This window comes from Perissodus microlepis, chromosome 5 (genome assembly GCF_051167445.1).
Source record: "Perissodus microlepis isolate ML-2025 ecotype Zambia chromosome 5, ASM5116744v1, whole genome shotgun sequence".
Lineage (NCBI taxonomy): Eukaryota > Metazoa > Chordata > Actinopteri > Cichliformes > Cichlidae > Perissodus > Perissodus microlepis.
The window spans coordinates 32,713,255-32,730,461 of record NC_140465.1 but is presented as its reverse complement, the minus strand read 5'-3'; the positions used below and the strand labels follow the sequence as shown (position 1 = coordinate 32,730,461).

At 38.1% G+C, this 17,207-nt stretch overlaps 1 protein-coding gene across 2 annotated transcripts in view; it reads right to left on the bottom strand.

Moving 5' to 3' along the window:
- Positions 1-956: 956 nt before the first annotated feature.
- Positions 957-17,207, bottom strand: part of LOC146387665 (A-type voltage-gated potassium channel KCND3-like) — a 91,121-nt gene continuing 74,870 nt past the window's right edge. The window contains exons 4-8 of one of the 2 annotated variants that reach the window (XM_084929440.1): positions 13,797-13,898; positions 8,532-8,627; positions 7,396-7,497; positions 6,806-7,059; positions 957-5,117 (exon numbers count right to left, since the gene is read on the bottom strand). In XM_084929440.1, coding sequence (XP_084785566.1) covers positions 4,880-5,117; positions 6,806-7,059; positions 7,396-7,497; positions 8,532-8,627; positions 13,797-13,898 — 792 coding nt within the window. In that variant the 3' untranslated portion in view covers positions 957-4,879. The remainder of the gene's footprint in view (positions 5,118-6,805; positions 7,060-7,395; positions 7,498-8,531; positions 8,628-13,796; positions 13,899-17,207) is intronic. The other variant, XM_084929441.1, reaches the window with a different exon arrangement.

The following is a 17,207-nucleotide window of genomic DNA, read 5'->3' as shown; positions in this document are numbered from 1 at the left end:
AAGAACATTAAAATGTTGTTGTATTAAAATAAATGTGGTCGCATGATCTTAGATACAGCCTACAACCTTACCCATTGAATAAATTGCATTAGTTTTGGTGATAAAATATTTAATGTGTGTTTGGTAATATGTTTAGTAAACACAGTGGCATCGATTCCACAAAGGCTGATTCATACCTTCATCTCGTGAGGCATTTACTAATGTGCAGACAGATTCATGTTTGTGGTTATGTAAAATATTGAAGGGTGTAACATTTTGGCAATGCTAATCCTGCTTTTGAGAATATGAAGCGTACATGAACAAACATTCAGTGGTTTTTAAAGCTCTATTTTATAGTCACAAGAAGAAATGTGGTGTTTATTCACAACAAAATAAATGTAACTGACACAATAAAAGATTCTGCAGAATATTGGGTTGAATAGACTTAATGGATAAAAGTATCCGGGCACATGACGCTCTGTTTTCAGTCCTATAGCCATGCAGCTATGCAGTCTGCTTTCACGAACATTTATGACCGAACAGGCCGTTCTCACTACATTTGAGTAATACCACACTAGATATTACATGATCAGCTGTGGTATTATTGCAAAGTGGAACCAGAGCAAGTCAGCCATGAAGTAGCAGACCACATAAAGTTACCGACTTTATGCGGGGTCACTGTGCCAGTGCCGAAGTGAATATTGTGCAAAAGTCTGTGTATGTATGATGCATACATGGGCTCCGCTTGAAGTCTGTGAAATACTATGTCAGTAATTCCACTTTTATAAAGCTCGACTTGAGTTGGAGATTTAAGTGTAAAATATAAGAGATGATGTGATTTATTCCTAAATTTAAACAAGATTGGGCTCATCTTGAAATTCCAATCTGTGTAAAATGAAACAATGAAACCAAAATAAAAATGCAGATTTCTATGCAATGCAAAGATACTGGTGACGGGAGCGAGAAGAAAGACAGCGTTTGACTGTTGTGGCAGAGTTTAATTTTCTGACACTTCATAGTTCTTATAACAAACAAACTGACAGAATACCGTACACACAGCAAACAGACAGAAAAAGCTCAGTTCAAAAGATAAAAAGAATAAGAAACAACACAAACAGCAATGCCAAGACTTTTAGAAAACAGACCTCAACAACGCCTTTGAAGTAAAGTCCATCAGATAATCACAACAAAAATCTTCATATATGAGTCACTCTGGTGTGAGAAAGGTGATTTCTCTTAATATACATTTTTAAAAAAGGTGAACGTGGTCTATGATGCTGCAAAAAAGCCTTAATATGTAAATACTGTTTTAATGGTAACCAAGATCCAGCTTATGAACACCACGGCCGGGCAGATGCTCAATATTTCCAACAATAACGAGACAAAAAATGTCTAAAGGGTTTGTTTTTGTAAAGCAGCATAAATAATACCACTACTTTGTTGTTCTTACAAAGGACGGAAAAGTGACCATTTTCACACAATACTTTCACCTCGTTGTTAAAACGTGACAAAATACAGAAATGCAACACAAAAAATACCAGTACAGCAAAAAAGACCTCACTTGGTACCTCATGATTGAGAAGCACATTAAGTTAAATAATCAAGTTCCACGTTAACAAACCAAACCAAGAGACAAATAAACACATTATGTAATTGATACAGATAACTATAGCACACTTGGCACAAACTATTCCAAACACGCATCTACCGACTTCAAATGTGCAACAGTGTGCAGCTAGTAGATTTAGAAATGATAATCCAGTGAGGAGTAAGGCCAGAAATCAGTCCTACGGGGCTCAGCTCATTTTGATTTAGTGTTAGAAAGTATCTCTGCTGCCATCCTGTGAGCATCTCTGAGACTGACCGACTTATTAGCTGCATATTCTTTAGAATGAGTTTGTTTTTGGCCTTAAAAACAGCAGTTTGACAAAACTATGCCAACTCCAGGGTCACTTACATGTGCTGTTTATCCTGCTCAGAAGCTGGTATAATATTGGTTTAACTGGCTTTCAAGATAAACACATTTAATGTAAGAAAAAAACATGTTTAAGGTGGAAATCACTGAAAACATTAAGGGGATTAAGTTATTTTATTTTTCTAAACGTTTTAGAAGATATGAGTTGTGCTTAGTGTCTTATGAACAGCACACAAATATTTCAAGACATCAGTGAAATCACATCTTTTCAGAGACATTTAGAGAAGAAACAGAGGGCTACAAATATGTCAAAAAGAAAGTAAAAAAAAAAAAAAAATCAACTAAAATTTTTAAGGTAAGACAGAATACCTGAAAAACCAAATAATTTTTAGCTCTGGGTATTTTATCTACGCTTAAAATATTTTCAAATATTCAGCGGATTTCGTTTTAGTTTTAGTTTTATAATGCCGAACCGAACACAGATACGTTCCATTCCTGTAATTGTCCAGGTCGAGTGGTACTCAACCTTCATGGCATTCAATACCCAAACATTCATGATGAACATGCACAGTATTATTTTCCATTTCAGTGTCCTGCTCAACCTTCAACCTGAGTGGCAGCAGCACAGTGGGCATAAAGCGTCAGTGCGCTATCAAATTCATACAAGCACTTAACCACAATTTATTTTTTAATATGAATTTTGTAGGTTGTTTGTCAGGATAAGCCCGGCAATATTCTCTGTTTCTGTTCCATAAGATGGCAACAATGTAACAATGAATTTAACCTAGCCCAGTAATCCTCAAAGTCTGGGCTGCAGCCCACTTGTACCCACAGTATAATATAATAAATAAAGTTTAACCTTATTTTTAGTTACAAAAAATTAAGATTTTTTTATGATGGCTATTTAAATGTAAACATCCTATCAATTCATGCCATGTATGTGACCTAATTTGATCTGTTTCCCCAATGTTGCCAATGGCAGGAAAAAAGGTGAAATGCAATGATTTAAAACCGGCAAATCAAGAGACGATCAAAGTGAATCTGTGCAAACACAACGATTTCCAATCTTAAGTTGTGAAAAAAAATTTGAAAATACTTTTTTTGATATTTGAAATTAAATTGTGGTGTTATTAAGATTGGAAATTGCTACAGTCACACCAGGAAAGAGTGCTTGGAGAGCATGACACCAAAGATATTGTGAGTTTGTGCAGTTGACTTGGAATCTTGCTTCCTTCAAAATGGCTTTTTCAAAGATGGGGACCAGGTCTGCAACCCCAGTTACTGTCTTCAGTTTGCTGTCAGTTTGTGACAGAAGGGGCTCCAGTTGGCAAATTGTGAATCTGTTGCTGTCTGTTGCAAATCTGTTGCTATCTACATACACAGAAATTTACATTCAACAGAAATTTAAATGAACTACTTACATTCAGAGTCCAGTTACAACCTCAACCTCGTTGCTGCAGGACAGCGAAATGATATAGATACAGCTTTGCTTTTATTTAGGAATACAAGCAGTTGGCAACAATTTGTGTTAAAATCAACTGCAAAGAGATGAGGCACAGATGAGTCCTGCACAGACTGACTCAGATTGATTGCTACTTGTTGGCAATCTGTCTACATTTATAAATTAGACGGTAATTATTTGCAAGCTTTAACCAGTCTGTCTGAGAGTGACTGGAGTCGGTTTGAGTCAGACTGTTTGGACACAGGTTGCCTCGGAGCACGTAACCTACAAAATCCCCTTACAATCAAAATTGGGCACCCAGTTAGTTTTTGAAACTACCTGCAATCGGTTGCTGAATGCAACAGTTTTACTGTAGTGTGACTGAGCCATAAACGATACTTCATTCTGGGACACTGTCGATACAATCATGTTATTCAGTATCCTGGCCTTACTAACACTTGCTGTTGTACTGAAACCAAATGTTGTAGTATTTCCCCTCCCAAAATATGCCATGTTATATACCTTTTATTATTATCACTGTTTCACTGCATGGCTTGTTTCTTCTTTACATTAACATGTCAGAACCCTCGTGTACATTGTCCTTCTGCTGTACAAACTACTGCAACACATATATTAATCTGCAGGAGAAAATTATTTAAAACAAGTTATTTTCCTGTGTTTTTGTAACACAAACAGTTAAGATTAGGATGAATGAATTTCAACTAATCAAGTGGTTGGTTTTGGTCTTTTCATGGGATGTACTGTAACCTCATCCTTCAACATTAAATTACACATTTGCTTTATAGTAATTCTCCGGTCAGCTCAAGGCTGAGAACCACTGCTCTGTTTCAATGCAGTACGAAGACCGTCAGCCTTCAGTCCACATTCAGTGGGATTTTTCAAATACAACTAAAATCACAGTTTGGTTTGAGGAATCAACATAATGTATCGATACAATTATCCAACGAAAACAAAGAAACGCTGTTTCCAGTCTGCAACAAATGAAATACACATTTCAGGGATGATATTAGCAGCATCAGGCATGGCGACTTTAAACTAAAACAGTTTATGTTTCTCAAAATACTATAGACAATCACATAACACAAACATGACCAATCAGATTCAACAGCTTTGTTCTTCAGTATTTAATCCAACAAATCTTCTTTTTCACTGTGAATTCACGTCAAATTTACTGTGAATTTGTGATGGTCAACAGGGTTTGCTGATGTTTCTGCCAGTTGCACAATATCATCAGTTATTTTCCACCATCTCCACTGCTGTAGGAAACGTTTAGAAATGCAGCAGCTCTCATCGTATCTACAGTACATACACGACATGACACGAGCGTGATTCTCAGGTCACATATCTACAGTCCTCTACCTCAATAATGTCTCCATAACTGGTGAGTCCTCTGGAGTACACCTCTCTTCTCACTGACCCTGTATTAGGGAACATGGTACGTCCATGAATGTAGTGTTACCTGCTTCCTCCTCCTCTTCTTTTCTTCCCCCTGTTGGGGTGAGTTACATCTGTCAGCCACACAGTCACAGAGCCGAGACTTTGACGATGTTGGCGCCAGCTGAGCTTGTTGTGGTCTGAATGCTCAAGGGTGGTGGGTGACTTGGAGGTTGGGGCGGCCTCCGCTGTGGGGGCCCGTGGAGCCCGTCTCCATCAGGGGTTAAAGCAGGGGGTGTTGGGAGGCTGATGATGGCTGTGGTGATCCGGCCACTTCTGCAGTTGATCCTGCTGCTCTCGTCAGTTTTAAGGTTGAGGTTGGAGCGGCTGTTAAGTATAATTAAATGTGGTTAATGTCTAGTACAAACAGTAGTAATTGCATATGTAATTACATCATTTTTTAAGCAAAACATGTTCTGTAATTTCTATAATGTTTTTGTAAATTTGGGCAGGAAATGAAGATTCTGGAGAAATTTATATACCAAAGTTTTATCAGTTAACTGCACTCACAGTCAGCTTTATTATTTATGCCTAAATAAATCTTTAAAACAACACTTTATGACTTTATGGACAGAAGTACTGGGCCACCTACACATTACACCTACAGGAGCTTTTATGACACCCCATTATAAATTCATAGGCATTAAAATGGTCTCCCCTTTGCAGCAATAATGGCTTCTACTCTTCTGCGATGACTTTCTACAAGATTTTGAAGTGTATCTGGGAATTCTTGCCAATTCAACCGGGAGAACATTTGTGAGGTCAGACACTGATGAGGGGTATGACTCACAATCTCCACTCTTGTTCATCCCAAAGGTGTTTAATGGGCTCTGTGTGGGTCACTCAAGGTCTTCAGCACTATCAGCTGATCATAATGTTATGGCCCATGCTTTGCGCACTGGGATACAGTCATGCTGGAAGAGAAAAGGGTCTTCCCCAAACTGATTTTTTCAACACTGAAGCATAGATCAGTCCAAACCAGACCAGACCAATCCTAAAAATAAACAACCCTATAACGTAAAATTCGGTGGAGGAGGGGTCTGGCATTTGCCAAACCAAGACTAATCCGTCATTCTGCCTGGAACTCCACAGAACATATTTCCACTGCTCCAGAATCCAGGGGCAGTGGACTTTACACCACTCCAGCAGACGCTTGGCATTGTTCTCACATGCTGCTCTCCAGACGTGAAAACTCATTCCACGAAGCTCCCGTCAGACAGTTTCTATGCTATCCCAGAGGAGGTTTGGAACTCTGCAGTTATTCAGTCAGCAGAGCATTGGTAAGTTTTAAGCCCTGTGTGCCTCAGCACTTTGTAACTTTACGTGGTCTGACACTTAGTAGCTGAATTGCGGTGGGTCCTAAATGCTTCCACTTTGCAATTTGCATACCACTTACAGTTTATCGATGAATATTAGAACGGAAGATATTTCAGACAGACTTGTTGCAACAATGGTATCCTAGTACCGTACCGTGCTCAAATTAATTGAGATCTTTAGAACGACACATTCTTTCACAAAGGTTTGTGAAGGCACAAGTCTAAATGCTCGATTTTATACATCTGTAGCGATGGGACTGAAAACACCTGGACCAAATACCTTTGTCCATATAGTGTATCTAGTGATGCATTTGAGAAGTAAAATATGAAACATGTGAGTCCTTAAAAGACCTTTTATTTTGAGTGGAATTTGTGTAATAAAGCTGTACAAAACTAAAATGACATTTTTAAAAGTTAATGTACTCTGTTAGTTAAAAAGTACAATTAATTTCTCAAAGATATATTTTATTTAATTAGATTATTTAAATGCAGCTGGATTAATGTTGACAATTGTCTATTCAGATCCATCTATTAAATGTCTAGAGTCGGGTGAGGGACTTCAAAGTGTACCCCAGAGATGTGTTTTGGAGTGAAAGATTAATGCTTGCACACATAAAACAGTTTCAATGGCCAAACAACAGGAGTTTGAAATTTTTGCCAAACCTCTGATGCTTGCCCCTGCATCTGTTTTTGTTTCACCTGGCGGTGTGCGACAGTGGGTCACCACACTGTATGTGGATGGCACTGAGCTCCTGCAGCGGGCCCTGGTGTGTTGAATGGGTGATGGGCAGGCTGGTGTTAGGCAGAGGAACATTTCTCTTTCTCTTTCGACTACAACAGGTACGTGTGGAGCTGTCATGGCTGGATACAGAGGGACTGCGTGAGGGATAGGTCTGCAGAGCCGTTTCCAAACAGTTCTGCTCGTATATCTGCTCGTCCACAAACTCGTGAGCCTGGAGAGAAAAAGATGAATGAAAAAAACATGGGGATAGCAAAACAGGAGAGAGGAAAAACAGCAGTCTGTAAAAAGGCTACACAACAGAGTTATAGGACTTGTTGCCCAGTTGTACTTCACTTATAATTTTACAAAAGGAACCACACCAAAACAAATATAATTTAAAGAAATTATAAAAATAACCTTCATCTTATCATACAAAAATCATGCACCTGGCTGATTTCCTTTATTGGCTGCCTGGATAACACTGTCAGTGTTTAATACAGATCTTAGCCAACATCTTTTGCAACAGTAGCTTTAAAGACTTTACAGTGGATGCAGATTTGAGACAAACCTTTACATGATGATCTAAATCCTGTCCTGTCCTCAAACTGTAGTACGAACCAGTGTCTTCTGTGTCTTGTTGCACAGGTCTGCACAGGTTACCATAGCTAAACTTTAACACAAGTATACCACAGACCAGGTTTAAGTGAACTTAGGGGTAGTTACGTTTAACAGATACTGTGAATATTCCTTTAATATCATAATTTAAGTTCAAGAGTAGTTTCATCCTCATACAGAGACTAAAGGAATACATAAATGTCCAACATTATGATGTACAACTGTTAGCTTGAAGCCAGAAAGTTCTAATTCAAGCTCGACTGACTATCACAAGTATAAACTGACGTATTCTGTCTAATAGGGAACCTTAAATTAAATGTGATTCAGTACTGAAAGGAAACTCATTTAAATGTTGAATCTTTACTTCATTGTCATGCCTGAAAATCTGAACAACTGTGTACAAAAACTCAGTTTGAATAAATATAAAACAATATAGAAATGTGAAAAACAGTGATAACATCGCAAAACACAGTAATACATTACAAGCGACAACACAGAGAAAATAATAAAAGAGAGTATTCCTCTGTCCAAATACACACTGGTGTGCCGTCAGTGACGCCTCATCTGTGTGAACTGCATGACAAAATTGTGGTGGGCAGTTCAGAAACCAGGTTCACTGCAGTGTAGCTGATTTGGCATCGTAATATGCCAAATGTAGTTTATGGTGCAGCTGAGTTGTAAAACCCTGCAAGTTCCAGTTTTTACAGACCCACTCTAAACCCCACACCCACAAAGTCCCATAACAACTGTCAACCTGGCGTGCAAACATTATGACATTTTTTTAAATTTATTTATTTTACCAAGAATGTGTTTTTTTGCTTCCAGCTGAACTCAAACCACAGATTTGAGAGCAAGGAACACCTTACTGTGACAATGACAGACATTTTTGGCAATGCCCTAAACACCTTTTTTCATCTGTTTTGGGGGAAGTTGGCAGCTACATGCAAAGTCAGTGTGAAGAGCAAGCATTTGGAAAAGGTAACATTTGGAAAATCTAAAAAAGTTTTATCGCTAGCTTCATTAATGTTAGCCAAGTTTTCAGCCATAGCTATACAGTGGACATGTATATTTATAACAGAGTGCACTTACTGTTGTTTTCTCCAGACAGTGCAGTAGGTGGTGGTGTTGGCTCTCTAACAGAGAGATGGACTTCTGGGTCAGCTTCTGCTCATCCTCTTCTGTACCCTGATTGTACACACACACACACACACACACACACACACACAGTAGATATTAGTAGGTATTATGAAATTATTCAGGAAGTTGCCCTTGGACATAAATCTCTAAACATAAAGACCCAGATGCTGAGATTACTCTTTGATATTTACTCAATACTTAATACTTTGAAAATGAACTTTTAGTAATGAAGTAGTAATAAAAAGCCAGAGGTTCTGCTTCATGGCATTCAGTTTCATCTGAACTCTTCTTGTTCATGTTTGATGAGTTTCTCCTCATTTCAGTTATGAACAGGTAGACAACAGCTCCTGCCAGTTGCTTTCAAATAATTTACTTGTTACATAGTGAACCACATTCCTGTTTAGAGTGAATTGATCCCTTATCTTTAGGTCTGCTTAGCAAGTGGTTTGTCCACTTTCTCCAATTTGTAATTTATTTCCTATTTTGTAGTTTTTTTAAAAAAAAAAAATCCGCCTACTGTTTTTCTTTGATTTGTTTCCTTGTTTAAGCAAGCAGCAAAATAACTTCCAATTTCAGTTTATTGAGCAAACAACATACAAATTATAAAACCGTGCTACTACGAATCCTCTAACTTAATTGTCTAAGTAGGTACTGCTGAGTGTTATTTGATGCTGGAGGCAGCTAAACAGTTATTGATGTCAGAAGCTTCAGAATGAAGAGAGATCACAGAGTTTGAGGAAGGGAAAAAACCCCCACAGAAGCAGAAACTTATGGAACCCTTTCTTGGTATTTTTCCTGACAGGCTTAGTTTGAAATTCAGCCTTTAATATTCCTTTGTCTCAAAGTAACTGCAATTGCCAAATAACATGAAAACTGAAAATGGTTAATTCTCTCCCCACACTGTTCATTGTTACTCAGAGGATTGGGGTAGGAGGCGAACCAGCCCAAGGACTCTCATTTGGATTCCAGGAACATGAACAACACAGTCACGTGGGCACGTTTTCCGATCGCTGGATTTGTGCATTTACCCTCTGGCAGAGGACCTATACACACATAATATAGATACAGAGCGAGATTCAATGGTCTTTCATGTAAATAAAGAAGCTGACTTTGTGTAGTCAGTAAAAGGAAGCTGATCACGATAACCGTGCTGCCAATGAATGATAGGACAATAACTAAATGTGTTTTTTCCCAATGTATTTGTAATAAAAAACTCCCCCTAAAGCAGTGGTTCCCGTATTTTGTTATATTTTGTTTTCAAACTCCATTGCATTTAGTACATTTAGTAAACAACTAAACAAATACAAGTAAACTGCAGTAAATTACAAGTAGCAATGAAATAAACTACTAACTGTTTTACGTCCACATCTACACGGGTATTTTTGAAAACGCAGCTGTTTCTACGCGTTTGGGCCTTTCGTCCACACGTAAGTGGTGTTTCGAATCACCAAAAACTGAGATTTTTTTAAAAACTCAGGCTACGCCCACATGTACACGGGTATTTTTAAAAACACCGATTTTTCTATGTGTTTGCACCTTTTGTCCACACTTTGGGAACCTCTGCCCTAAAGTATTCAGTGTTATTCATGTGATGTCCAAAACTATAACAGTAATAATGAGATGTGTAAAATTATATGAACATCTCTTTTTGAGGGACTGAGTAAATGAAATAATCCAAAAATTAATTGTCTCGATTAAAGATGTATTCAGGGATGCAGGACTCTTTTTATAGGTTATTTTATTAATTTTGTTACTTTGTAGCAACTCAATTTATTTATTTCGGATTCAAGAAGGTCTTCTACTATCTGGGCATTTTTCAATATCCTCAAAGTGGATGTATGACCCAAATGTCAAGTTCCTGGAGATGTCATTAGAGGGCTGTGATTTGTCAGTCTGGCCATCGAACTGATGTTGTAACTGCACTATTCAATCACATATTACCGAATCAGTTAGAGAATGACATTAATGCTCTTTATCCAGTGTTAAGTTACTTCTGTATTCTGGGGCTGGCCTGGCCATTGCCTCAATGGAAGTGTGAAGGGTAATGTCAGTTAGTTTGGCATTTAGCTGTGAGTCCAGGATATATAGAGTGCTATGTGCTGTGGCCTCAGTCACACAGGCCTAGACCAGCTGGTCACCATCTGGCAATCACTGGTCATGAGGATTAAATGTGTATTCCTTGAATACGCCTCACCTTTGTCACAAGGTGAAATAAGTCACAAAGAGGTTACACTGAACACCTGCAAACACTTGCCAACTGCTCTCTCCAAGTGGTAGTGAAAACAGAGAGTTGTACCTCAAAGTAAAAGGCATAACTTGATTTTGAAGGCAAACTTTCTCCATTTTTGGTAATAGTTAGGTTATAATTGCAGACAAGATTTTCTATACAGAACACAACAGCAGTTGTCTCAAGGCACTTTATAATGTAAGGTAAAGACCCCACAATAATACAGAGAAAACCCCAACAATCAGACGACCACCTATGAGCAAGCACTTGGTGACAGCGGGAAGGAAAAACTCCCACTCCCAAAACTACCATAACTGTGGGCGGCCATGGCAACCTGCTAACGACCAAAGCCATCCGAAAGAGGTAATCGGTGCAGCATCGTCTTTGCAACCAGTTTCACCAAGTGACTCATAATAACCTCCATGCACCCAGTTTTCCTGGTGAGCTGTGGATACCGGATCTCTAGGCCTTTGTGATTGAGGTCTAAGCTAGCTGTTGAATCACTACAGCAGTGCCTCCCTTTAAAGTTGGGTCTGCTTGTTGTCACTGTTTGTGCAATTATACATATGTTGAATATAAATAATACAATTGTGAAGCTTCCCACCTTTTTTCCTTTCATTTGCTGAGTAACCAGTGAAATAATAAATATAGTTTTATTTAAGCTGATGTCTGAGTTGTTGCATACTTCTATAGCACATTGATCAAGATAGCACCTAAACTCAGATCTTTTTCAAGATTCAAGATTCAAAGTGTTTATTGTCATGTGTACAGAAGAAATAGCATTTCTCTGTGCAATGAAATTCTTCCTTTGGTGTCCATACACAAATGCCAAGTTAGGTAAGGGTTAAAGGAACAAGATAATAAAGATAAAAATAAGGATAAAAAAATAATGAAAGATAAATAAATAAGTACAAAAATAAGTAAGTGAAGACAAGTGAGGTATGCATATGTCGATGTAGATGGATGTACAAAGGAGCTTAATGTGTTGTGTTCAAAGTGTGCTGATGTACAAATCGCAGTTGGGGTCGGTCAGCTGTTCAGGAGTTTTATAGCATATATTCTGGATGTATGCTGCTGTTTGAAAAAAAGCCATTGTTTCTTAATAACAATTAAAATAAATATCTTGTGTTTCACCTTTTTGAGCTGCCAGACAGATAATTCAGACTTATTTCAACAGACTTATTTATGTATCCTTACTTTCTGTAAAAGGAAAAAGTTCTTTATTTATTTTTTTCTGAAATGGAGAACCTTCAAAAATAAGTGGGTGACATAAGGTATAATACCTATGAAAAATTTGATTTGGTCTAAGCGCATTATCAAGACTAGGAACACTCAGCTCCTGGGGCGGAAAGTTGATCATTTTGGAAACCTGAAAGTGTGCTAATGCATAGCTGATGGCATGGGAATGCAGGAAGTACAAATATATGTTTATATACATATTTCAAGGCTTGATGGCATCAAGTAAATGAGTGATCCACTCATTTACTTTATATATATTGTCCTATTTCACTACAGCCTTCTTTTTTTGCGTTCTTGTATGTGCTGATTTTTGTATAAGTGAAGCTGGCTTTTATGGGTGTGTGGCTTCTTTCTTTGTTTCTTTAGTGCATGACGCACCATTCCTCTGTGATACTGTTTTGAGCAGTTTTTTATAGATTTAAATGACTCCTGGAAAAAAGATCAGATAAGAGATAAAGCTGTAATGCCTTCGTATGCAAGATTACCATAAAACTCAACAGGATTATCAATACCCGTGATCTAAGTAACAAATGAAAAAAGCCAAGATGCAACCAGACCCCGAGTGAACTTCTAGTCTAACTAATGACTGTGACAGAATCAGTGATTTTTGTCATATATCTCCACTCACTCCTACCTCGGACCCACGCAGCGTCACCGACTGTCAGAATTGACACCATCGTAATTTGATGCGCCAGGACTCTGGCAGCTTCATCACAGACACGAAAAGGAAAGGGGGGGTGCTCAGTGCTCACAGATGGCATTTATATGATAATTCTAACCACTTGCAGACACCCATGAGCTTTCACACTGGACTCTATTAGGTCCAAATGGATTTTAGTAACCATCTGCAAGGAGGGGAGTGTGTCACTGAAAACACGAGCGATGGTCTAGATGGATGGGATTCAGGCAATTTGCTCACACGTTACCTAACACATTTTTCCACGGTGGTTATAAAATATATATATATTGTATAAAAGAGATGAGTAAATGTAGAGTGGGGGATGATTGATTCAAAAAGTAGAAAGTTCTGATCTTTACGCGCAGACATGCATTACAGTAGAGTAAATAATTATTTATGTCCTCTGAGAAACAGACTGATGCATGTTGCAGAAACTGAATTTCAAAACTACTTTCAAGTTAATCTCTATTGTCTCCACTGTTTCATTGTTCAGTGGCTCCGTTTTGCTTTGAAGCCTCCTTTAATGCACTAACAACCTAATTATCACCAAGAGCGACTCGACAAGCAAGTAAGAACAATCTTACATCCTAGATAACCTCAGCTTACTGTTTTCACAGACACGGATTAAATCAAGTCTCAGACTGATGAACAACCAAAAAAAGCACTTTGTGTTATTACACAGATAACACTCACATGGGGCATTATTAGCCTCTGCTATCACCTCTGCCCTGCATAACAACAAGAATGTAATGGCTCCAACTTCTTTTTTTATAGCCTCTAAATTACTTTTAAATTGTTCTCTGTTTATTTGACAGTAATTGTTGCCACTTTGCTTGTGTTTGCGTACTGCAGATGTGAAGTTGTTGCCTCCAAGCAACTGAGTTGCAGTGAACTGAAATAATTAGTACATGGGCGTTTGACAAGGAACAATATGATTAATACTGAATTACAACCTGCTGGCATTGCACCATTTTTAATGAGCACACTTCATTAAAACAGCTTCCAAGAAATCATCGCGCCCACTTTGCTGTTGGTGGATCTTCGCATTCAGAGGGTCAGGGGTCTTTCTCACCGTCAGCTCCAGCAGTTCGTTGAGAAGTCCGTTGCGTTTGCTCTGAAGGAAGGCGTTGGCGCTGCCGGACTTGGCTATTCTTATCCTGGCCAGTCTGGCTTTCTGGGTGTGGGAAGAAGAAGAAGTCACAGCATCAGACAAGGTAGGCGGGAGGTCGGAGAAGATGACTAATACCTATTTAATGATGAGAATCTGCCAACTCATCACACAAACTCTGTAGTAATTTTCACAGCTACTACATGACTGCTCTTATCTCTGCATTTTCAAGTTTCTCTCTTTCATTATATATGACAGAGACTGCTGTCATGTTCTTGTGTCTGTAACATGCTGCTACTGAGTATGTCTGTAAGTCGGCACCCAAACAATACACTCATTTGGGATTGCTGAAAATGTAATTTCAAGTCTGAAATGAGCATAAATATGTTGCTATCTAGCTGCTGCAGATTTTTGCTCACATTTAGCTGAAATCCCAGTAGTGATGTTGGGCGATAAGGCCTGGCTCAGTTTCCAGTTTTTCCCAAAGATGCTGACTGAGGCTGAAGTCACCAGCTAGAAAAAGGTTTTAGACAGCAAATTCTACAATAATGGCTTGTCTTTGTGTTTGGGGGAAACATGATAGGATTTCAAGTTACTGGAGGCTTATACCAACTCTAGATTAAAGGTGTGCAAGAATATGAGGACCTTTAAACAAGTTTAAAACAGTTAAACAATATGTAAATACTTTGATCAGTTTTTAGTCTAACACAGTGCTCTTTTTAAATATATAAAGATCTCTTATGTTTTATAGAGAAAACAACAATCAAAATCATGAAAGCAATTCTTGGGTAGTTGTAGCTTTAATTGGGATGTCTAACAACAATTTTGCCAAGGCAGTGTAGATTGAATCAAAAAGCTTTTTTTTAAATGAATGTCTTCTTTTAACTTGTTATTCTTTCATCTGTAACTTTAGCCCTTATATTTTCTGATTCTTTACAGCTTCGCTTTTTCTAGTTTTTCCTTCCAGTCCATTGATACCGAGTTTTTTTTAATTTTTTATAATTCTTTTTATTTGGATCCTTGGAAGAGCAGCAAACTCTGACTAATCATAAATAAAGAATGAAGAATCACAATGATCTCTTTGAAACTCCAATTTTTGGCAGAAAGTTGTGAGACTTTTGAGTCTGAACCCTTCAGATTGATTTTTCTAAAACAGGATAAAACTAAAGAGTTGGTCCACCAAGAAAAGCAACAACAACAAAAAATGGGCTCAAACTAAGAAAAATATAAATGCAACATGAAGCCAAGTCTTGCATTTAATGGTGTTGCAAGCACAAATTGATAATTTGCTGCATTAGTGCCAATTATTCCCATGAGAACCTACTGAGTTCACAACATTGCAAAGTCTGTTTGCCAACATTTATCAGTTTATTTTATTCCCTTTCTGTTGCAGCAAAAAGATAAAATTGCTTTAAATAACAGATAAAATAATAGAACAAAGGAGACAGGAAATGAGAGAGACATTGCATTTAGGATTTCATAAAATGAAGAGGATATTATGACAACTGTAAGGTGAGCTTTATCTTTAACCTCACCCCACTGTGCTCTCTCTCTCTCACCCCCTTTATATACATTTAAGAAACAGGATATACTGAAGAACATCTGCTCTCCAGACATGATTCAAAAGTAATATTTAGACGCTTCAAAAACTGCCTGTCAAACTTGTGAAGTTGTATGAAAAGCTGGAACCTGAGAGGTAATAATAGTGCTTGTGTATGTACGTGGTCAGTATGTGAAACAGGGGTAAAATGGGAGGATCATTGACTGCTTCTTTCTGCAGCTGAAGAGTGAATGAATTAGGAACCAGTGAAATTACCGTCACAAGCTGCCTGGCTTTATGATTGATCAAAAGTACTACTTGACACAAGAAAGGGAAAAATATGAAAGAATAAGCGTCTCTGATTCTTCTGTAAGTGCAAAAGGTTGCGCTGAGCGTCTGTGATGAGCTGCTGAGCCCAAACAGTTCTCTAAGAAACTTTTACTCTAAACACATGAAAACTCCAGAGGTGTGATTGAGTCTCATTTAGTTCAAAGTTAAAGACAGTGGAAAATATTGAAGCAGATTAAGTCAAACTGGTTTAAAATCAAGTCCCTGAATAGTTAATAAAGGTATCACACATGGATCAATATTTGTCTAGCTGCAATAAAAATGATTTGTTTTCCAACTGAGCACTGTAGTGTTCATTTTTATGCTGTAAACCATTGTGTATGCTCTTGAACGAACTGCAAACCAGGCCTTTTAAAGGTCAATTTGCTTTTGATGGCCTTAAAATCCCATTGATTTAAAAGTTTGTCTGAGCCCCAGAAGGACTGAATAAATCTTTCATTGAAATATTAGTGAAAATGTAACTGAAAATTCTCTACCAATGATAATGAATTTATTGTTTTGTCCTACAAAACTCATCATCATGAAAATGCCAAACAGAAAAATTATGTTTGCCACCAAATAATTTAAAAGTAAGTAAAAAATGTAAATAAATAACTGAAACAAACCGAGGAATTTTCTTACGTCAGATCAGGGGCGCCCAATCCCAGTCCTCGAGAGCTTCCCAGTCCTCGAGAGCTACTGCAGCTTTTAGATGCATCCCTACTCCAACACAGCTGAATCAAATGGTTGGATTACCTCTTCAGCATGCCACCAAGTTTGGCAAAGGCCTAATAACAAGCCATTCATTTGATTCAGGTGTGTTAGAACAAGGATGTATCTAAAAGCTGCAGGATGGTAGCTCTTCAGGACTGGGATTGGACACCCCTGTGTCAGATTGTACCCATGTTCACCACAGTACCTGTCATGGTCCTGGGTCTGTGACTCAGTGTTTTGATTTTGTATTATTATTTTTAGTAGTCTGTAGTCTCTACTTGGTTCATGTTTACTAGTGTTTTGGGTTCTGTATTTCTTGCTCTTAGCTTTTGGTCTCTATGCCCCTCATGTTACTGTGTTCCCTTTGTTCTGTCAGTGTATTTCCTGTTTTACTTTGAAGGTCTGTGTCTGATGTTAGTGTATTCACTTTGCATCCTCCTTGTCTTGTCATATTCATTAGGTTCAGCTGTGTCTCCCATCTGTGTGTAGTTTCCTCCTTGCCCTCTGTGTGTATTTATAAAGTGTGTGTTCTCTTGTGCGCGCCACGGGTCCATCCATGTTAACTCCGTGTTTTCTCCCTGTGTATCTTACCCCGTGTTTGCTCTGCTCTCCATCTCCTTCAGGTTTCAGATTTGTTTGTTTGATCCTTAGTTTTTCTAGTTCAGGTTTTCTTAGTTCTGATTTTGCCTCCCTTGCTTTTGTTTAGCTTTTGTTATCGTAAGTAAAGCTCAGTCGCATCAAGTAAGTGCCTGTATTTTGGGTCCTTCTTCATAACTCCACGCGGCTTGCCTCGC